This window comes from Drosophila eugracilis, unplaced genomic scaffold (assembly GCF_018153835.1).
Source record: "Drosophila eugracilis isolate 14026-0451.02 unplaced genomic scaffold, ASM1815383v1 contig_367, whole genome shotgun sequence".
Classification (NCBI taxonomy): Eukaryota; Metazoa; Arthropoda; class Insecta; order Diptera; family Drosophilidae; genus Drosophila; species Drosophila eugracilis.
The window spans coordinates 614814-636882 of record NW_024573224.1 but is presented as its reverse complement, the minus strand read 5'-3'; the positions used below and the strand labels follow the sequence as shown (position 1 = coordinate 636882).

General features: G+C 42.1%; 6 protein-coding genes across 10 annotated transcripts; 2 read left to right on the top strand and 4 right to left on the bottom strand.

Moving 5' to 3' along the window:
• Positions 1 to 163: 163 nt before the first annotated feature.
• Positions 164 to 1846, bottom strand: LOC108105599 (serine protease easter). Its single transcript, XM_017212274.2, has 3 exons — positions 1556 to 1846; positions 993 to 1379; positions 164 to 933 (listed from the first exon to the last, which is right to left on the bottom strand). Exons 1-3 carry the CDS (start codon positions 1614 to 1616, stop codon positions 203 to 205), a joined length of 1179 nt encoding a protein of 392 aa, XP_017067763.1. The 5' UTR covers positions 1617 to 1846; the 3' UTR covers positions 164 to 202.
• A 390-nt stretch (positions 1847 to 2236) lies between these two features.
• On the top strand, positions 2237 to 5198 carry LOC108105631. 2 transcript variants are annotated; one of them, XM_017212317.2, is made up of 8 exons: positions 2237 to 2435; positions 2494 to 2629; positions 2710 to 2860; positions 2928 to 3115; positions 3178 to 3781; positions 3836 to 4196; positions 4254 to 4558; positions 4632 to 5198. In XM_017212317.2, exons 2-8 carry the CDS (start codon positions 2511 to 2513, stop codon positions 4944 to 4946), a joined length of 2043 nt encoding a protein of 680 aa, XP_017067806.2. In that variant the 5' UTR covers positions 2237 to 2435; positions 2494 to 2510; the 3' UTR covers positions 4947 to 5198. The 2 variants fall into 2 exon arrangements, with proteins under 2 accessions (XP_017067806.2, XP_017067807.2); XM_017212318.2 differs by lacking the exon at positions 2237 to 2435 and having other exon boundaries at positions 2487 to 2629.
• Positions 5199 to 5532: 334 nt separating this feature from the next.
• Positions 5533 to 9619, bottom strand: LOC108105629 (protein AF-9). Of its 3 annotated transcripts, none has more exons than XM_017212314.2 (3): positions 9467 to 9619; positions 8806 to 9026; positions 5533 to 8743 (listed from the first exon to the last, which is right to left on the bottom strand). In XM_017212314.2, exons 2-3 carry the CDS (start codon positions 8990 to 8992, stop codon positions 6174 to 6176), a joined length of 2757 nt encoding a protein of 918 aa, XP_017067803.2. In that variant the 5' UTR covers positions 8993 to 9026; positions 9467 to 9619; the 3' UTR covers positions 5533 to 6173. The 3 variants fall into 3 exon arrangements, with proteins under 3 accessions (XP_017067803.2, XP_017067804.2, XP_017067805.2); XM_017212315.2 differs by lacking the exon at positions 9467 to 9619 and adding an exon at positions 9084 to 9432; XM_017212316.2 differs by lacking the exon at positions 9467 to 9619 and adding an exon at positions 9115 to 9432.
• A 154-nt stretch (positions 9620 to 9773) lies between these two features.
• On the top strand, positions 9774 to 12053 carry LOC108105610. Its single transcript, XM_017212289.2, has one exon. The coding sequence runs from the start codon at positions 10426 to 10428 to the stop codon at positions 11824 to 11826; it is 1401 nt and encodes a 466-aa protein (XP_017067778.2). The 5' UTR covers positions 9774 to 10425; the 3' UTR covers positions 11827 to 12053.
• Positions 12054 to 12101: 48 nt separating this feature from the next.
• Positions 12102 to 13838, bottom strand: LOC108105611. The gene is made up of 3 exons (XM_017212290.2): positions 13447 to 13838; positions 12823 to 13385; positions 12102 to 12761 (listed from the first exon to the last, which is right to left on the bottom strand). Exons 1-3 carry the CDS (start codon positions 13617 to 13619, stop codon positions 12118 to 12120), a joined length of 1380 nt encoding a protein of 459 aa, XP_017067779.1. The 5' UTR covers positions 13620 to 13838; the 3' UTR covers positions 12102 to 12117.
• A 1709-nt stretch (positions 13839 to 15547) lies between these two features.
• On the bottom strand, positions 15548 to 20573 carry LOC108105612 (tropomyosin-2). 2 transcript variants are annotated; one of them, XM_017212291.2, is made up of 4 exons: positions 20446 to 20573; positions 17492 to 18138; positions 17200 to 17377; positions 15548 to 15857 (listed from the first exon to the last, which is right to left on the bottom strand). In XM_017212291.2, exons 2-4 carry the CDS (start codon positions 18083 to 18085, stop codon positions 15775 to 15777), a joined length of 855 nt encoding a protein of 284 aa, XP_017067780.1. In that variant the 5' UTR covers positions 18086 to 18138; positions 20446 to 20573; the 3' UTR covers positions 15548 to 15774. The 2 variants fall into 2 exon arrangements, with proteins under 2 accessions (XP_017067780.1, XP_017067781.1); XM_017212292.2 differs by lacking the exon at positions 15548 to 15857 and adding an exon at positions 16800 to 16887.
• Between the last annotated feature and the right edge of the window lie 1496 nt (positions 20574 to 22069).

Sequence of the window (22069 nt, the reverse complement as noted above, 5' to 3'; positions counted from 1 at the left end):
ATCAAATTAAAAACTTAAGCAAAAGTGCATTTAGTAACATTCTTTAAAATCAAACACACATGCAAGTAAATAAAGTTTTAAAAAGTTTAAGACGAATATCACATTTTCGCGCCCATCGACAAATAGTATTGGCGCACAAATTAAAATGATTTTTAAAAAGAAATCTGTTGGTCGATTTTATTTACATTAAAACAATTTACAATCAGGCCTCGATAGTGTTTTGAATCCAATCGACATATTTTCCAACCCGCGTGTAAACTCCTGGCCATCCAGCCAGACCGCATGGTGTTGGTCCAAAGGACACTACGCCAGCCAGGAAGTAGTATGTGTTAACTTTGTTGGTGTCCAATCCTATGAGTGGTCCTCCGGAGTCTCCGCGGCAGGAGTCAACTCCCTCCTTACCGCCGGCGCACATCTGTGTGTCCTCGAGCAGAATCTCCTGGCTGCTGTAGACGTTCTGACACTCATCAATACGGAATCCCTCCACGGCCGCTTTCAATTTAAGGTTACTGGCCGACAATTGCTCCGTTTTGCCCCATCCAGCCACGTCCATTGTTATGCCATCGAAGGTAGCCGCCCGCAGATTGGAATCCAGGGGCAAGCAAATGGGACGCACAAAGTCTGTGTACTCCACCTGCTGCGCAAGACGCAGCAGAGCGATGTCGTTGACCTGATTCTTGGATGCCGGTATATAGCCAGGATGGGGCACAGTACGCTCCACGGGCACGTCCAGATGCGGTGGCGCACAGTCCTTCATGCCACGCACATCCACCTCACAATCAGGCTCAGTTGCGGTGTCCCACTCACCCAAGCGTACACCCGTAAGCCGCCAGTCGGTGGGCAATGCCTTTCCGTTAACACAATGAGAGGCTGTGACCACATATCTAGTGCTGATCAAGGACCCACCGCAGTGATGACCTTTCTTGCCCTGGGCTGCATGTAGAGATCAATCTATAGGTAAGTCTGGTCTAGAGATTGATTAATTTACTAACCCTTCGTATATTCAATTAGAGCCATCCAGGGGAATTCGTCAATCTTCGTCTTCATTCCGCCATATATACGATTTGACAGAATGTTACCGCATTGTCCTGGCAGCGGGAGCAGGCTGGTACTGGTAACATTGGGCTTCGCTGGCGGAGGCGTCTCTGGGGAACTCTCTCGGTAGCGATCCGGACAGCAGATCAGTACCTTTCCATTTGTATAGCCGCACTGACTGCGACTTAGGTAAAGTCGGTCCGTGTCTCTCAGCGGGGTGGTGGTCAAGAGGCCATACAAATACTTGCAGTCCTCCAGATGGATACACAGAGCCCTCTCGCGGTTGGGTGTAATGCAGCGTCCATAGTTGGGAACCTGGGCCGCCTCATTGGGGAAGTAAAACTCTGGAATACCAGAGTTTAATTCATAAAGCTTACAAATTTTGTGAATAAATTAGATCATTAGTTATAGAAGTACGGAAACAGGTTTTAAACGATTGGTGAAGGCCCGCGGCAAAACAAATATGTTAAGCTTGTCATGCCCAGCCGATGTGAATCTTGGCAATCTTCTATTTACTTACGGCCCGCTGATGATTTCGCCAAAAATCCCAAAAAGAGGCAAATAAATGACAGCCTTAACATTGTTACGCAAGCGAACAGGTTAATCCTTTCTCAAGACGTCGTCAGTGGGTTCGGGGGTAATGTTTTGTTTACTGCAATATTATAGATCGACCGCAGAAGCAGTTATCAAAATAAAAGGCGCGATAATATGGACGATACAGGTAATAAAACGGAATTCCCACGGATCGGAGTGAAGCGAAGAGGCCGAAGCTGAGCTTGGCACACAACTGAATCTTCGGACGGAATTCTCAGCTCACGAGCTTTGTCGCAAGCTTTTTGATGAGTCTCCAAGTCTGATATGGAGAATAGTGGAATCAGATCTTTATCTCATAGCAATTATTTCAAGTTCATTAACTAAAGACTTGGTACACAAATCCATAAAATGGGATTATCCAACTTTTAGACTGTAATTATTGTTCAATTTCACGGGGTTAAATTATATATTATAAATATTGATATAAGAGGATTTTTATATTTTTGGTTATTCTTTCTCTTAGGTGGAGGTTACATAGTATTTTTTATGTGAATGATTTTTTAAACATACTTATTTGATTTTAAATAAATCTTGGACATGATTTCATAAACCTGACTTAAAGTTCAATTTGAATTGTAACGTTCGCGTTGCCAATCAATTGCGCAGTATGACCGCAAAATCTGCATTTCTGGTTGCCACTTTTTCGACAAATTCCTTTCAGCGGTTTTCGCAGAGCGTACATCGCACAGCTGGTCATTGTTTAATATTTAACTTTATAATGAAAGTAAATCAGTAACGTTTAATTGGGAGTCACTGCTGCGAATCAGAAGGGCCTCTTGGACTTTATAACTACTGTTGGAGGAAGAGTCAGTGCAGAATTTACTGAAATTATCCTATTATATTCTCACATGTCTTCATCTGCAGTTCATAATTTATTCAAAATGCGTTTTGTACGCCGCGGAACTGTCCCCAAGATCGCTGCCGGTTGTTGTGTAGTGGTTCTAATGGTTACATTATATATATTGAACGATGAGCGGGATTTAGATAAAAACCTTAAAATGTATGTATAGATGTGTGTAACGATATTGATTGTGGAAAATTTGCTTAAAATATATACATATATATGCCCTTTTGATAAAGCGAAATTATCGAGCGCTCCATACGATCGGTGGTTAATCAGGGCGAGTGCCGCCATCCCCACCTTCCCCTGGACAATCCAGATATCATGAAGTTCTACAAGCCGGTAAAGCGAATTAACTGCGGCGAGGGAATCGATTGGGTGATGTGCGAGGTTTGAGAATGAGAAGAATTTATCTAGTAACTATATTTTTAACTCACAGTTTTTTTTTTTTTTACAGAAATCAATTTGCTTTGTACGCCCCGAGATTGCGTCCAGTCACGAGGATGTTACCTGCTCCTATACAGACATCATTCGCAAGTCGGACTACAAAGTACGCTTTGGGCGAACTCTGCGTTTGAAAGAGCCTTATGTTCTGCAGGCCAGCGACTTTGTCAAAGTTGCTTGCCGGTCTTCCAATGGCGAGAGGTGACTATCATCTTATATTTAAGTGTTATGTACATTTTGAATCGTTTTATTCCTTTACATAGTTGGTTTGGCATGGCGCATGGAATAAGGGATACAGTGTCACGTCCCATGGCCGCTAATTTCTCTCCGAACTTGGCAGTACTACCGCCGGAGGCTGTTGCTCAGGCTCAACAGCAAATGCAGGATTTTCCCACAGCCCCCTTTTACAATGTCCTTATGTTTGGCTTTGATTCATTGAGTCGCAACGCCTATATCCGAAAGCTTCCGAGGACCTACGAGTATCTGACTCAACAGCTAGGTGCTACCGTTCTCAAAGGCTACAACATAGTGGGCGATGGGACACCACAGGCATTAGTGCCTTTGCTGACAGGTTTCACCGAACTAGAGCTGCCAGAGACGAGGAAAAGATTTTCCGGAGCTGGTAGTGTCGACTCGTATCCCATGATTTGGCAGGATTTTGCCCGCCTGGGCTATATGACCTCGTTTAACGAGGACCTTCCGAATGTGGGCACCTTCACTTACCGCATGACAGGGTTTGAAAATCAGCCTGTGGACCATTATCTGCGCACCTACTATGTACAGGCAGAGCACATGGCCGCTGAAAGCCAACCCAATTGCGTTGGCCACCAGCCGGACCATGTCACTATGCTTGAGTACACTAAAAATGTATGTTAATCCGTGCTGTGTTAAATAACTAACATTTATTGCTTTCGTTTATAGTTTATGCTAAAATATCGCGATGCCCCGCGCTTTGTATTCAGTTTTCACGGCGGCCTGTCACACGACTCCATCAATCTGATCGGAGCTGCGGATGACGATGTGCATGATTGGTTGGTGGCGCTCAAGGAACGGTCCCTGCTGGACGACACAATTCTTATTATGATGGCAGATCATGGTAACCGATTTGCAGAGGTGCGGGCCACACTGCAGGGAAAACAAGAAGAACGATTGCCATTCTTTAGTTTCGCGTTTCCCGAGTCATTTAAAAAGCGCTTTCCGCAGGAGTACAAGAACTTTCTGGCCAATGAGAACCATTTGACTACACCTTTCGACATACATGCCACATTGAAGCATATTATTCGTAAGACTGGAGCCTGTTGATCTCTGCAATAGACTTATGATTTTAGCTTTCCCACAGAACTGCAAACCGCTGGTGATCGATTGGAGCAGATTAACGATATAAAAACAGACCCTAGTCAACCTGCGATTCAGATTTCCGAGCTTGCGCGGGGGCGTTCCATGTCGCTTCTGGATCCTATTCCGAGTAATCGATCCTGTGCAGATGCCTATATAGAACCTCACTGGTGTGCCTGTCTTAATTGGCTGCCTTTGCAACTAAACGACTCACGATATACGGGAATAATACTCAAGGCTGCCCAAAGCATTGTCAATACGATCAATTTGGCCACCGTCGAGCAACGCCAGCACTGTGCCCCTCTACAGGTTCGTGATAGATCATCGTTTTTTAAACTGTATTAACTGCATAATCCTTTTCGGAACTTTTTTATTACCTTAGCTTCTTCGTGTCAATTGGGCGCTTCGCCTGCAACCGCATAAGGAGCTATTGCAATTCAAGACGAATAGTGACCGTGACGGATTCCTGGCGGACATGACGGGTCAAACGTTGGTCCGGGATGAAATGTACCAGCTGCAGTTGGTTACAGTTCCCGGAGAGGGGCTATTCGAGGCGAGTGTAGCCTATAGTCTCAACACATTTACTGCCACAACAAAACTCACGGATATCTCACGTGTAAACAAGTACGGAAATCAGGCTCGATGCATATATGATCGCGATCCGGAACTAAGAAAATACTGCTATTGCCGCGACTAATTTGCGCACAAAAACCTAGTCCAACACATAAAACTGCAAAGCAATCAACTCGAATACATTTTTGCACTGTTTCTAGAAGTTTGCTTTCTCGTAGCATTAAGTATTTTTCCAAAGAAAACAGACATTGTCTCTCTTTAGTTAAAAGATCTGCCTCAGTTTGTAATATATACATGTTCCTTTAAGCATCGATAGTATTGAATTATTAAGAAATATGTGAAAAAATAAAGAAAAAGAGTCAATTCCATGATTAAACATTTCTAGCAAGTATTGGGTTTTTGGAGATACAATAGAAATTTCCAGTTGGTTTTACCCATTTTCTTATACTTACGATAACCAAATAAATAGAGATTTATACGTTATATATATCCTTATATATTTCAAGGCTGATGTTTATCCTTTTCTTAAATAAGAGCTTAATAATTTTCCGTCGTTTCGATCGCTAAGATAAGATTAGCCATAGTCTAAAATACACTGTGCACATAATTTGGTTATAAATCCCTCTTATCTTATGTAGGTTAACTATAATTACTTGAGACTATAATATATTGAGTAAATTTTGAAGGAACTGAAAGAAACGAAAAATAAGTACGTAAATATCGTACAAAAGTATTTATTTATTCGCAATTAATTAACCCTAGTTTACAAACTTTGCATTTTTGGTGATTACCTTTAGACCTTTATTTATAATTAAATATGGGCTTCTGGCTCTGAAACTGTCATTAAAAGTAATTTTAAAATATCTAATGTAGAGATATTTCTAAACAAGATTTTTCGTTTATGTTTTAGAGTCAAAAAATCTCAAATTAGTCGTCAAAGCCTGGTTTCAAAGGGTTACACTCTTGGTGTAAGCTAATTTAATCGTTATATTTATAATAAAAATTAATTTCTTAGAAATGGTCTCGAAACAAATGCGTAGAATGTTAAAATCATTTAGTTATAATCGAATAGGATTCCAAAAAAAATATAGAGTACGTCTTAAATCAAATGAGTCTCAAAAACAAAAGGACGATTTCTGTATTTTTAAAAGAGAAATCATTCGGGATTTGTATGCCCTTCGGGCCAACAACTTAGAATCTAACAAGGGGATTTGAGGCTGTGGGCGAGCCAAGTATTTTTGCATTTGGCTTACAACGTTAACTTTAAGCCTAATGATTTGGTTATGTGCATGTGGGGTTTGTGCATCGTCTAGCTGTAGAGTGCCGAGCCAGTCGTGGATGTGAGGGAGTGTCACGATACCGAAGTAGCCAGGAACTCCTGCAGCCGTTGTACGGTCCCGCGGTCCAGCTTGCACAGATCGAAATCGAACGTCTTGTGCGTGATCTCGTAGCATCCAGTGGCTGCGATCAACTCCACCACGTGCTGTAACTCCTCGTTATCCTGCAGAGTCATGATTTTGTGATGCAGCTCCTGAAGTTCACTTAAATACTCCGTTGGCAATTGAAGTTGCCCTGGCGTCGTTATCTCAGCGGGTGAATGATTGCTGTTACTGTTCAAATTGTTGTTGTTATTGTTTAAACTAGCTGTGGTATGGTTATTGCTTGGCGAAGATGATGGCGGCGGCAGGAATCCTGATCCTGCATTTGGTAGACCAGTGGAGTTGGTGTCCCTGGGCGGACGCAACGAGGGCGACTTTGATTTCTCTCGTTGCGCCTTATTTTGCTCCTTCTTTGAAGGTTTAACTTGAGGCTCAATAAAGCCACCGGCTGCGCCGCCGGCGCTGCCACTGTTACTATTTTGTGAGCTTCTCCGATTCCGTTTTTTCTCCTCTTTTTCTGACTTTTCCAATTTTGAGTCTGGAGTTTTGTCTGCTTTTTCACTCTTTTCACTGTTTTTGTCGTTTTGTTTGGACTTGCCCTTGTGTTCCTTGTTACCAGGTTTTGATTCCTTGCCAGCACTTACCTTCGCTGGCTTTTGGCTGCTGCCCCTGGCGGGTAAGTCCGGGAAACTGCTGTTGGAGCTATCAGAGTGCTGGAGCGTGGCTGCCGCTGCTGCGGCCAATGCGTTGGTGGCGGCTAGATCCGGAGCCGACTGAGCTGAGTCCACATCGCTAAGGTCTAGGTTGTGGGGAGCTTTGCTTTGACCCGGCTGCGGTTGTACCTGTTGCTGTTGCTTTCCTGAATGTTTTGATTCAGCAAGCTTGTCGCCCGTTTCTCGCTGACGCTTCTCGTCTTTGCCGGAGGACTTCTCCTTGGACTTTTTGTGCTTATCCTTCTTACTGCTGCTGCCGGCATTAGCACCAATAGTAGTTTTGTCCTGTGCTGCTCCCTCTGTAAAAGGACTGGTTCCATCTGTTTTGGGCGATGGCTCGATCGCTGATGATTTCTCTGAACTGGCCCCTTGCTGCTTGTCCTTCTCCTTTTCCTTCGGCTTATCTTTATCACGCTCCTTATCCTTTTCCTTGTCGCGATCGCTCCGTTCCTTTTCCTTGTCCTTGGTTTTGTCTTTTTTCTTGTGTTTGTGGGATTTCTTGGTATCAGCCGCGCTGCCATTGCTTGTGTTCTTATTGCTGGTGGCTTCTCCTGCTTTACCGGTATGCTTGCCGGTAGCGTCATCTTTTTGCTTGCCACTGTTTGAGACCATGCTGCTACTGCTGTTGCTTCCCACGGATGTCGGCGTGGCTTTACCTGTACTGCCTCCATGAGATTGTTGCAACTGATGAGCAGATTGAGGATTTCCGGAAGCCGGACTGTCGCTCTGGCCAGCGCGGTCCTCCTTGGGCATTCGCTTATCCTTGTTTTCATCGCGCTGCTTATCCCGGTCCCGATCGCGTTCCTTATCCTTATCCTTTTTCTCCTTTTTGGATTTCTTGCTGGAGCTGCGATCCTTGTCTTTAGACTCTGACTTGCCTGATTTGTGCTCGTCGCGCTCTTTGGAACGGGAAGCAGGTGCAGCCGTCGCACTTGGATCATTTGCTGTTTTTTTTGGACTGGGCGCACCCATCTCGTTTGGCTTGCCAGGCTTAGGGCTTGCTGTGTGCTTCATCAATGCCCCAGCTGCTACTACAGCGGTAGCAGCCGTAAGTGTGGATGCCGTGCTGCTAGAGCTTTGCTCGCGATCACGTTCCTTATCGCGGGTTTTGTCCTTTTTGGATTTTTCCTTATCGCGGTCGTGCTTACCGTCGCCGGACTTGCTAGATTTGCGGTCCTTGTCACGGCCATGACGATCCTTTTTGTCCTTTTCCCGAGGCTTGTCGCCACCGCTAGATTTATCCCTATCCTTGCTTGCCTTTTCTTTGCCCTCATGAGATCCGCCCTTTCCGCTAACTGCCATAGTCTTTACTTCCGGCGAATGCTTAGAGACGGGGACCAAAGCCATGTTATTGGCCGTTGCGCTACCCTTCGTGATGGGCGGGCCAAAAAGCGCAGAGAATGCGTTGCTCTTTCCGGAATCCTCGTTACGAGACTTATGTTTTTTTCCGGTGCCCAGATCTACGTTTAAAGAGATTGTACCAGGTACACCTTTGGATTTCACCAGAGCCATCTCATTGTTTGGTGGCGTCTCGGCACTTCCAACGCTGGGAGAAAGAGTTCGGGTAAGACTGCTGGCACCAATATTGGCACCAAAAACGGGCACACCACCGCCGCGCATCAGCTTCGCTCGGAACTCTTCCGACGGAGCCTCGAATATGTGCGTCTTCACCTCGACGCGGTGATGTGGTGGACCCGTCGGTTGTAGATCCAGATCGTACTGGTAAATAATGCGCTTGGGCTCGTCCCGGTTGCGAAAGAAAATTTCCACGGGTAGCAGAAAGCCGGCGTAACCCGACTCCTGAATGGCATACGGAGGTTCCTTGACCACTGTAAATATGATACAATAATGAACAGATTTCTTCAACTGTGTATACAAACTGTACACTTACCTCGTTTGGGTTTGGGAAATGATTCGTGCAGCAAAAATACTACCTTCTCCACAAAGGCACTGATGTCTGCCTTGTTTACGCCCTGCACGTAAATCTCCCAGTCGTGAGTAAAGGCTTGCGGATGCGGTGTCTTTTTGCTGCGCAGCTTCGACGTGTGGCCAATTTCAAATTGCACCTTGACCGCCATGCCTGAGGGTAGGGCATCAAATTCCAGTGATTTCCTGCAAAGTAGATGCTTACTTTGAGCGCGCCAAAATCAATGGGGGTTGGGCTTTTACAATATTCAACATTTTTGCGAAATAATACTACTTCAATTAATGGAGTAGGGGCACATGATTGTTAAGCGAGATGTTTGCCAATTATTGGGTTTCTTGCTGTGGCTTCAGTGTGCATGCGTGAGGTGTAAGACTACTCCTGCGGCAGGTCACGTCCTCCAAATCATAGCCCACTTTCGGAACCACTCCGGCAGGAACCAGGATTGCCTCAATGACTGGCAGCTTTGTTATAGTCCGTGTTCGCTAACGTTTTTTGTTATGATTTCCCTCGCAAGATATCTGTTATTGTTTGTGTGCGAATGTGTGCCACATTGTGGTCTACCGAGCTTTCGCCGTACTCATGTTTTCCTCTTGTCGCTTTTCTGTAAGCGGCATTTTGTACTTACTATCGCGCTTTGTTGCATTCACATGTGGATGCACATAATTTGCGGAAAAACAACAAGAGCTTAGAGCTTCAATCGGAGGAAATTCTGGAAAAACACACAGAAAATAAAATCCAAAGTGTTGTGGTGTGACCAAAGTTCAAACATCCAAAAATGCCCATAGTTAACTTAAAAATATACTAGCAAATACCATATTCAGAATCAACGAGATTGTAACGAGCTCCTGGAATTAGTTATTTTTGGATTTGTTTACTTTTGTTCAGGTTATATCAACATTTACCGTTAGTTTGATTTCGATTTCAATCTTGTTGTTTTTATTATAATAGTTTATCTTATACTTTATTAGTATTTTGAGAAAGAGCTCTAACCTGTTTGTAGAACTTTAGGTTTTTGCCGCAAGGTCCACCTGCACAGAGTTTTGGCGGAGCATGGCCGCAGGGTAGAGGTCCGCAGGGGTTCCGGTTTAATAAAAATTGAATCTCAAAAATAGAGCCAATTGCGTAAACACTCAACTTTTCTTTGAATGGAGCGCGAAACTTATTTAAAACTGTTGGACTAGTCAAGCGTCTGATAATAATTTGTTTAATTTGAAAACAAACACGATTTGCCGCCATGTAAATACTTTTAACTTGCAGCACGTGTATGATTTTTTTTTTTACAATCCTGATATCAAAGTTTTATAAAGTATAACTGTTTGAAGAAACTTAGTTGCCCCTAACGAACCTTTCTACTAATTATATTAATTTGTTATTTGAACCTGCATAAACGTAAATAGTTCAGGAAAGCTTTTGCGCATCGGAACTAGTACCGCCGCCTGTTTCGTTCGCCGCGGAGCCAGCTACAGCACTTAAAAGAACACTTGGGAAAAACAATAAAAATATTTCGCAAAAGTCATGGCGAGTGCTGAAGAAGTAATCTGAAAGCGAATCCATTGCACCGATTTCCTTGAAGCCACAGCACCCATGATGACGACCGACTTCGGGGGCAGCCAGTTTGTGTCCAGCAATCCAAACGCCAGCTGCAGTGCATCCCGCTGGCTAACGGAGGAGGTCTTTAAATTGATAGACATAGTGCAGCGCGACGAGGCCATCTACAATCCGCGCCACAAATACTACTTTTGCCGGCCGTATGTAGAGAACTTCTGGCGCGAGGTCGACCTAAAGCTGGAGAAAAATCCAGGCGCAAGTCTGGCGAAGTGGACAAATTTGCGTATCTCGTTCCGGCGGGAGTACACCAATTATCTGGAGGAGAAGGTGCCGCCCTGCTGGTCCTATTTTGACCGCATGTTCTTTCTGCATCCTTATCTGCGAAAGAAGCATCAGCAGCCCAAATCGCTGGACACTCAGGTGCAGGACGCTCTGGCGCACCTCTCCAGTCTGTCAAGCCGTATGCAACGGGAGCGATCGGTAGTGATCCCGGCCAGTAGCAGCGGTGTTGGCCAGCCTACGCCTTCCGCCCATCAGTCACCACCGGCCCAACAGCTGGACAACTATCTGGATTACTTCGATGAGGCGGAGCAAAACAACTCCGAGTTGGAGGACATTATGGAAGAGGAACAGCAGCGCAACATCCGCTACCATAGCCAGTTGGACAGTAACGACATCAAGTCGGAGTGTGAAGAGCCGGCAGATGACTACGAACAGGAGACGCATGAGCCAGATGACGATGAGCAGGAGGACCATGACCACCTAAATAAGATGGCGCCCACCTCTAGTTCATCGACGGCGGAGGCACAGCGTCGTTATGTCAACCAACAGCCACATGCCAGCCGAATGCACTTGGGTCGTTTGCAAATGCGTGCGTATCACGACGATATGCGTGGCGCTGTTCGTCCGCGTTCTCAAGAGCTTCAAGCTCCTACTGCAGCTGTGTCCGGGGTTAACTTCGTTTCACAGCCGGCTGCCCATCCGAATATTTCTTTTGTGCGACCCACATTCAGCAAACCAGTCGATTTGGTCAGTACCACAACGCACAGCGGTGGAGTTCCAGTATCTAATGGACTACCCGAAATGGAACTGCCTACACCATCCACAGCCGCAGTTGCCACTTCCGTTGCACCCAGCAGTAGCGGTAATGCCAGCAGTAGCAGTAGCTTCCTAAGTCAACGGCATGGGCACAGCCATGTGCATGGTGGACATCAACAGGTGCCTCCGTCATCACTTCCTCTGCGCCTAGAAGCAAGTAACTCGTCAAGCGGACCTTTGTCCAATGGTGGTGTGGAGCTGTGCGACTGCAAGACCGATCCGGATGCCATGTTTCTGATGAGCCTCCTGCCCGACATCCAAAAGTTGAACGGGCGCGATCGCGGCAAGATAAAGATAGCATTTCAGAACATATTGCAGGACTACCTTTATCCGGACTAGTTTCGATCTCTGTGTATACTTTCCGCTTATAGCATCGGAACCCAGTTCCGATTTCGATTTTGTTTATTTTCTTTGTTAATTTTCGTTGGTTAAATCCTTTAAAGCTTTGCTGTGCAAGAACAAAGTATCCTTAAAACGTTTTGAAAACTATCAGATATGTTTATTAATTGTATAAATATTTATAAATATTTAATGTGTAACACAAGAATAAATTCATTCGAAATTAAGCGATAAATATGGCTAGGTAACTGGAAGTATCACATGAGGATCGGATTGGATTGGATCCCATCCTCACTCAAAGAGCTTTAGCTCGCGGGTGATCTTCTTAATCTTGTTGTCCAGCGTCTTATCCTCATGCTCACAGATGTAGTAGTGCCGTGAGGTGCACTCCTGTCCGTAATAAACATAGCTGTGCTTTCCGGCATTGTAACTCAGCCGTAGGCAGCGACCCTTGCCCTCTATCTGAACCGTATTGTTCAGCACATCCTCACCGGCCGCCTCCTCTGCAGCTTGCTCCGAACTGTCAACCAGATTGGCAGCAGTGGAATTCTCACCCTTTTGTGCCATCGCAATGGACGTAAGATTCATATTCGGATTCACTGGCTTGGCCGAATTGGACCAGATCCAGAGAAGTCCAGGGTTAAGACCACCCAGCCAGTAATCGCGACCCCTATGGGCGGGTTGGTTCAGCAGATAGGCCATGATCTCCTCATTCTCCGAGACCTTTTCAAACTCGGCTAAGTGCGAGTTCAATCCCTTACAGGCTGAGTTGGCTGTCTTCCAGTTCACCTGTTGCTGGCTGTTGATATAGTAGCAGTTGTCGCTGATGCGGGTGAAGTTCGTGGGACAAGGATCCTTCACCTCCTTTTGATTGTTCCCAGCCATTAGGTAGTATATAAGCTGCTCCGAACGACGAACGCGACTTTCCAGGTAATCTGAAAAGGTTTTTGTTTTGTTCGTCGAATTTTTGAAACAAGAATTCGACTTCAAACTTACCAACTCGGTAAACTAACTTCTCAATAGCTCCCAGAAGATAGAGATCGTTCTCGGATACAGCTCGGAAAGTGGTTGGTTGGCCACCACCGCTTATAAGATGTTGCTGCTGCTGTTGCGGGTGTTGCTGCTGCTGCTGCAATTGTTGCTGCTGCAGCGGCACTGGGCGAACATGTTGTTGGGAAGGATTACTGCCACCCCCGGTACTGCCTCCACCTATACCAAAAAGTTGCTGCAAGAAACCAGGTTGCTGGCGTTGCTGCAACTGTTGCTGCTGTAGTTGTTGTTGTTGCTGCTGCTGCTGCATCTGTTGATGTTGTTGGTGCAACATTTGATTAGTCATTGGTCGGAATTGGGGATTCACAATGGGGCTCTGACTCTCCACTGGCTTTCGAAGATGTGGCTCCAGTTCCACTGCTTCTCCGATTCTCCTGGTTATGTATATGTTATTGCCTGGTCGTTTGTAGGCGGATGAGTGATAGTTGAGCGGACCATTAATGCCCATATCCCCTCCCATATAAGGGAGATCTTTGGACTTTCGCTGGCTGCCGCTGCTGCTACCTTGGCTATAAAATGCGAGGGAAGATTTGCATTAATACGTTTCCTAGGTATTCCTTTGACACCCACCTCAAAACGTAATCTTCGAGAAATTGCGACCATACTGGAGCATCTGCGTCTGCGAGTGATTCATTGGCGTATTTTTGCCTAGTTTCACCATCGCTGGCATTGCATAAGAGTCCCAGACTTAATGTCAGATAAACAAGGGCTGCAAGCCGGAATTGTTGGACAGCCGGCGGCATCGTGACACGTAATGTTTACGGATGGGTATATTGCCCCCGCCTCTCGAAGCACTCAACTCTTGGCGATTCAAGTCGCGCGCTAATCACTTTCGATTTCGTCGTTGCGTTTTACGTGCGGTTTAAGCCGCGTCCGATTTTCTTGCACGTCCGTTCGCTTGCGTCGAGCTGAAAACCACGACTGAAGTCTGAGCTTGACTTTGGGCCTGCAGACGGTCGTCCAATGTGGTCTGCGGTCTCTCCATACCGCTCACCGCTAATGGCAATGGCCCAGACCCATTGTTGTTGGTGTGGCTGCTGCTGCTGCTGCCGGCCGCCGAGAAATGCAAAATTTCACTTTCTCCTTCGCTTGGCTCATGGCAAATGTAAGTCATTGGGCTTTTCATCGGTATCACTGTTTCTCTCGCAGCTTTTGTGGCCCGACCCACTGTTTGCACTCCATCAAATTGGCCCCAGACTTAGGTAATTGACGGGTCTTATGGGGCTGTCAATTGAAGCGAAAACTAATGATCTTAAGAAATAGAGTTGGCTGTGCTGGGTGGGACATGTTTAAATTTTGAATAGAGACTCTCTGGATTTTTATTTTACTTATGTACTAAGAAAGTAGCTTTTCAGACGATTTAAAAGTTTTAAGTTTTCACTCTTATGATTATATATATATCATATATATATATTTAAGATCTAGATTAGTTATTAATCCCTTTTCTATAAGAAAGTTCCCATAAATTTAAAATTTCAATTATTCATTAGTTTCTTTAAGAAATAAAGAAATCATTTCAATTTGAGACATTTGTCTTTTCAAACTCAGAACTTCATAAGTAACTTGATATTAGCTGATGAAAACCTGAAAAAGGTCTTTCTTTAAGATTAACATACCATCCAGCATTTATACCATAATGTAAATTATGTAAATAATGACTGGAGCTTTTTAGTGTGCAATTTAACAGACCACTTAAAGTTTTAATAACTATTTTATGGCACCACGTCGCGAGAGAAGGCGGAGAGAAAGAGCCGGTGGACAGATGCGGGGAAATTAAAGTCTAATTTATAAGAAAGGCCTCAGACTGGGTGAATCCATTTGGCCGAGAGAGCCAGACCCCCATGACGAACTCGGCCTTAACTGGATTATCGATGGTCAAACAACGAACTGCCCACATATCTGCTAGAGATCTCTTGAATTCACCCTGAAGATATATATGAATGAATATACAAATATCTGAACTTTCATTATTCATTGCTTTGACAATTAGCGGATGTTAACGATGTTGCAATGAAGGCCTCGATTTGCGGATCGTGATCCATCGTCGATGATGTTGAAGTGATGACGCACTTCGAACTTTGGTTATTTCGGTTCAGCATCCATGGGATTTCCCAAAAAAAAATGAAAAATTTAATATATCATTGAAAAAACCGAAACCGACTTTGCATAACCGCCAATTCCGCCTGAAACCCAAAAAATTTCTGGTAAATTTCAGCGGAGATCGCTGACGGGCAAAGAAAATCAGATTTATGCATCATTAAAAGCAAACATCAAACATATAATTTTTTTAGCAAAGTTTTATAAATTTTTTTATACTTTTTTTGTAGGTGTTTTTTTTTTTTTTGGTAGTTTGTTGTGTAATTGTAAGATATAAATTCAAATTGAAGCAGGCTTTTTTTTCTTAAAATCTTAGTTATGGCCCTGTCTCTTTCTCGGGCACTCTCTCTATCTCTATCTCTCGTATTGCCTGGCTGTAGAGCGCTTCTTAATATTTTTAAACATTGGCTTTAAAAATACAAAATTCGTGTTTGTTTTTTTTTTTGGGTTTTTTTTTACATTCTGCTACTTTTTAATTTTAGATAATTTTATTTTTTATAAAATAAAAGAATTTACGTTTGCTTTCATCCTTGGTTCTACACAATCTATGCTTGTTGTTTGTTGCTGTTGTTGATCTGGTTGTTGTTGTTATTTATTTATTATGACATATATAGATTTATAAAGAATTGTATACACAATGGATGTTGTTCTTGGTATCTGAGGCTGCTGTTCTTGTCGCTAGCAAAATCAATCTGAGATATTCGTTTACAATTAGTAGAGTTCCTCGTTGTCTCCATCTTCCTCCGCTGCTGCTCGATGTTGTTGTTGTGGTTTTGGTTCTTGGGACTATAAATGGCCAACTTAGTAGCCAGCCAACTCGGCGAATGTGGAGTCCATCTCGTCGGCCAGGGACTTGTACCTGTCCTTGTTGATGCCCAACTCGTCTGCGGAGTGTAAATTATGTTTGAAAAGAATGTTAGAAAATGATTGAAACTCTTATTGTTATCACACAGCAACATTTGAATCGAAAACAAAACACTTAAACTTTACACTGTGCGAAATCGTTGTAGAAAAGATTCTACAAACTTAACAAAGATATCGGTGCTATATAGTTAAGTTGATAGATTCTATAAATTGGAGCCTTGGCTCGGATTAGTGGCGCGCTGTTCTGGCAGGCGTTTCTATTTTATGAGTTAGTCAGCGGTTCTGTGCGTGGGCTTTGGGGGTTATCTATGAGGGTGCTCTACGGGATCTAGCCATGATCTATCCAACCAATCGTTGCAGACATCCTTGGCTTGTGCGGAGTATGAGAGAGTATCACTCAACCAAGGCCTGGCGAAATCAGCTCGAAAACCATTGAATGACGCGGGACTTGGACATAGAGGTGATCGTTGAGAACAGAAAGATACATAGATATATAGATTGAGATAGAGTGCGCTGATCTGAGTGCTGAGATTCTGGGCAGGCGAGATTCTGGGTCAAGAGGTCATGCCACATCAAAACGGGTAAGAATCTGGCATACAAACAACAATATTTACATTGATAAATTCACCTGTATTAACTACAGTTGCAACTTGGTTTTTGGCTTGATCTGAACTTATTTTTACAGTGTACTGGTACTGGCGTAGGGAACTGGTTGTGTGGGTGTGGTCACATTCAAGCGAGACTAAACAGATTATTTACAGTGTATAGAGAAGGTTGGTGACAGAAGTGTGGGTGGGATGGGTGGTAAATACACTGAAATTGTTCGGGGGATCTTTCAAAAAATAATGGTATATATATAAGTATAATAAACTGTGGAGGATTTCTGGGATGTACTGAAAGTGTTTTTGTCTTTTTTGTTCTTTGGGGAAGGGGCTCTGTGTGAGTTCTGTTTTGATCTTTTGTTTTCTTAATATCCAGTAAGTTCGGCAAATGTCTGGTCCAAATCGTCGCAGATTGCTTTGTATTTTTCCTTCTCATTGAAGAGACGGTCTGCAAAAAGCATTTTGTTCGTTGTTCATTTATACAAATATATAAACAAGATAATCAAAGAGGGCGATTGCGAAATGGGTGGATGTATAACGTCAATTAATGAAAGCAGAGTACTAAATAAACGTATTAATATCCTTATGGCGATTATATATATATATAATACAATGCGAGCATTAGTTGAAGCCAGCCAATCGGCTGATCGAGTCTGATCATTTCCGATGGACAGCATCATCTCCGGTGTCTCGTGGAGAGATAACTCCTCGGGAGATGGCTGAGTGGGTGCTCTGGAAGGGTAAGGTGTGCGATACATACCCTCTAGCCTGTCGACCTCCTTCTGCAGGCGCTTCACTTGCTTTTCGGCGTGCTCGGCGCGCTGCTCGGCCTCCTTCAACTTGATGGAGAGGGTCTTCATCTCACGCTTGAATTCCTCCACGCGCTGGTTGGCCTTCTCCTCGGAAACCTCCAGGGACTTCAGGGAGTTGCCGACAACCTAGTGTGTAAAATACGGAAATGTATTAGATAATGATGAGAAAATCGGTTTTTGAGTTTACTATAAAATTACGTATCCAAAAAATGGAATCTCATGAATACAACTAAAACCCACCTTCAGCTCCTCCTCCAGCTCCATGATCTTGGACTCGCCGGAGCGGACACGATCCTCAGCCACCTCCAACTCGTCTTCAACGAAGGCCAGCTTGCGGGAGACCTCGTCGGACTTGGTATCGGCATCCTCAGCCAGCATACGGGCTTCCTTAAGCTGGTTGGTCAGCTGGTCCATGCGCTCCTCATCCTGCTGGGAACGGTTCTCCAGCACCTTGCACATACGGTTGTTCTCATCAGCGGACTGGGTGGCCTCCAGCAGCTTCTGTTGGGCGGTGGTCGAGCGCTCCTCGGACTTCTCCAGATCCTCCTCAATCTGTTGCACCTTACGGTTCTGGGTGGCCACCTCGGACTCGGTGGAGGTCAGGAGCTTCTCCTTCTCCTCCAGCTCGGTGTTGGCCTTCTCCAGTTGCTCCTTGGCGGTAACCAAATCTATTTCCACCTGGACGAACTTCTTCTCCAGATCGCGCACCTCCTCGTTCAGTTTGTCGGCGCGGGAGTTGGCATCCTTGGCTTGGTTCTCGCAGGTGTCGGCCTTGTCAATGGCGTTATCCTTCTCAAGCTTCATCGCTTGCATCTTCTTCTTGATGGCGTCCATGGTGTTTGTGTTTTTGTTGTTGGCTTAGAAGGGAAGAAAACTGGAAAAAAGCACTGTTGAAAAGTATTATGATTAGTATAGAAGGCTAATGGTTTCTTAACAACATTTTTTCCTTAAATATGGTAAGTTGCCAAAGCAGGAAAAGTGAAATTCAGTTTTCAAAAACTTTAGAATAATTATATTTAATACCTTTGAAAATAATGAATATATGGGTGCCGTTTTTAGAATACATTTTGTTTTTTTTTTTAAATTTTGTTTAAATTCTTAGAAGATTTGCAAAGAAAATTGCTTAAAATCAGTGTATTAGCATCCTTAATGATTATTTTATAAATTCCCGATCTTTTGAACTTAAAAATTTCCCAAATTTTCTAAAAACTTATCTCTTAACTATAGATTTATAAACATTATTATATCCCCCTTCCATATTTCACCTGACACTTGGTAATTTCAAGCCTCCCACATATGCAATTGAAAATCGGTTTATCCAAATGCTCCAGGCGCATTCTATATGCTATAGTCTATATGGGTATATATATATACATAAATGTACATATATATATGTATGTACTATGCATACATACATATGTATATCAGTGCAATAAATTTGAAAATTTAAATGTAAACACATTTTGTTTGGCTACGCCGAGCGTTTATAAGATCTCACGTAATTTTCATTTTCCATTTTCAAAAACGCCCACTCCTGAATCCGAATCCGAATCCGGATCCGGCGGTATAGCTATATATTTATTTGCTGCACGATTCTGTTGGTTTAAAAATAAACTTTATATGCTTTTGCATGTGAGAAAAGAAAATATCCAGTCCACTCGCACATACGCATAGGAGAAATGCTTTTTTGGACATTGTCTGCTAAATGTAATTCTAGAGTTTCCCCCTATTATTTCGAAATACCCAACACATACACAAATAGAGAGACATACGCAGAGATTGCAATTTGAAAAGTTTTCAATTCTTTGGGGTCATTTGGTGCGTGGGTGTGTGTACGTTTGTATTGGTGTATCTATGTTGCTTCCACCCAAAGTGGGACAAAGTCATTTATGTTGTAGATGCTGATCTTTTGGAGGTCTTTCGATACTTTGTTCCCAAAATGCTATCAGTATAGGTAAAGGGGGGAAATTGTTATGGAGATTTATGGGGTAGGAAAATGGTATATTGATATGGGTGGCATATGATAGGTAAAGCTATTTGCGTGTTATATTAATACATCTTTTGGGTTAATTGTGAAATTTGGAAATTTAAATACTTGAATTTTGACAGCCCAAGATCTTCCCTTAAAGTCTTTTTATCTTATTTTCCGTGCCAAAAGTACTTAATTTTTCAATTAGTTTAAATTTGTATAAGTAAGCAAATTGTGTGGCCTTCGGAATCATTCACAAATGGCAAGAAAATATTTGTTCTGAAATCCGTTTCGTGTGGGTGTCTATACCATGCATATCTTCATATATATACCCAGATATATACGATATGTATCCCACATCTGGGAATCGTCTCAATCTCTAATATTTTCCAAAATATCTCTCTCGCCCCCATCACAAAAACAATCTCAAGGATAAATACCTACGATTTTCGGACTGCCTTCGTTTTATGAGATCACGAAAAGCTGAACGGAAAAGCTTTTTCGTATAAGTTTCAGGGAAAGTTAAAAATAAATGGTTAAGTATGTGTGTTTGTGTGTGTCTATGTGTGACAGGCAGGTGTCTGTCTGCAGTTAATTTTAAAGAATTTTCTTCGAGGAAAACTTAATGGCTAGTGTGTGAAAATTGTGCGTGCCAATAGGTGTGTAAAGTGCATATGTATAAGTGTCCCATTCGTGTAGAGCTTTCCGAACGATGCTTATGTGTGTGTGCAAAAAAGATTTTCTCTCACACAGAAACAGATATTTTTTAGATGGTATTGGTGCCGTCAGATTTAGTTACAAAATTCCTTATAAGCGAATTTTGAAAATGTCCGAAAAATAATCATAAGATTTCCATTTCAAAGGAGTTTTTTTTTAAATCTTTTTTTAAGATATTAAATTCGATTTTTGTATTTCTCACTTGGATTAAATTTTTATCACTGATTTTACTTTTTTATTATATTTTTTTTTGTTCTAAAATGCTCGACACATATACATATGCACATTTATTTTTGATTTATTATTAAGTTTTTCCCTTTTTTGATAAGGGAAAATTGAAAATTTGTAGTTTTCCATGCATTTTGAATGCAATGCACTTTTCACAATTTTGGTTATCCACTCGAAATCAGTTGAAAATACCAATTTGGTTAGCAGCAAAGGCGATTGATTAAATTATATTATTTTTTAGTTGATTTTTTTGTCGGGTGAAAATCCTGGCGTGACCAACCTTAGCGTTTCAAACACACTATACGCTGTCGAAACCCCGAGAACACTGATGCTGACCAAGTTGCTTAGCCCAGAAAGCGACCCCAAGATCCAACGCACACGCACACTGCCACTCGGAAAAACTGAAAAACTCACAAACACACATATATATATATATATAAGCAAAGAGCTTGGCAATCGGAAAAACTCACACATATATGAGGATCACACCAACGCAGTATTGAATAATTTCTCGCCTCAAAAATTTCCCATTAATAAAAATATATAAGCTAAAGCGCTTTCGCAACTTTGCTTGGCCATCTCGAAAATTTCCCTCGAAATTTCCCTGAAAAGCTACATTTTCTCGACTCTCTCTTGCTGCATTCTCATGAAATTTATGCGTTTTTGTTTTCTTTCTCCTTCTTAAATTTAAATTCAATTTATTTTTTTACCCTCGGCACTCTTGCCGTGTATGTGTATCCGTCAGATACATTTCTATAAATAGCGAAAAGCAGCAAGAGCAAAAGTCTAACAAGATGAAAATCTATTTTCGCTCGGTAAAAAAATATTGAGAAATATTTGGAATTTTGATCGGCCATCGTTTTCCTGACGTTCTTTTGCTTTCGAAAGTCTCGAATGCGAAGGCTGCTAGATAATTGATCCCAAATCTTTGAAGTAAACAGTCCATTGCAGTGGATTTTTTGAATCTAAAAGTTTCATTACCTTACATTGTTTATTAATATATCTTTGAATTCAATTTTTTTTAAAAATAAAATCTTTAGAATCAAGTTAAAGCATCACTTAATAAAAGACTATATCTATATTAAAAAACGATGCCTAATTTATAGATATTTAATCCACTAATTATTCTTTGCAATAGCTTATTTAATATTGGCAATCTAAACACTGTAAAATATTCAATTATTATTTTTATTAAAAAATACAAACTGTCAATAATGTATTCTGATAGTTTAATTAACTATAATTCTTTTAAAAAATTACGACTATGACGTAACCTTTCGGTTTTATTGTGATTTTTAATTTCTCAAAATGTATTTATAAATTTAAAGAGCTATGGCTGGAAAACCTGATATTCCTAACGAAAATTATTTTCAACATTTACTGAGAAAACTGAATTGCTAAAGAATGATACTTGTTTTTTATTAACCTAAAACGTTATACTAAAATATCACTTTTCCAGTAAAACCTAAGATTCATTTTCTGCCTAGATAAAAAAAAAAAACAGAAGGAAGATCTACGAAAAGTCTAAGGATTTGTTTTATTGCAAAAATATATTAAAATACAATATACAATGAACATATAGTGTCAATCCTAGTCACTATCTCTGGAGTTATAGTAAAGGAACAATCGTATTTTGGCACCATAGCGACCTTTCTCCTAACTATAAGGTTTGCAAGCAGTTACTCAAAGGTTGGCGTATTAAGTTGATGATCAAGTTCATCAATTTTTGAAAATAAAATGTAAATTGTTCCAGGTTTTTAAACTATAAACATAGACCATAGACTTTTTTGGCTGAATTCGAAAATTTAATATTTTGCCAAATTTTCGCAGGTCAAATTTTTGCAAAAAAAAAGCCTAACTACAAAATTTTGTTTTTCCTGGTATTTATACCATAAATCAGCCAA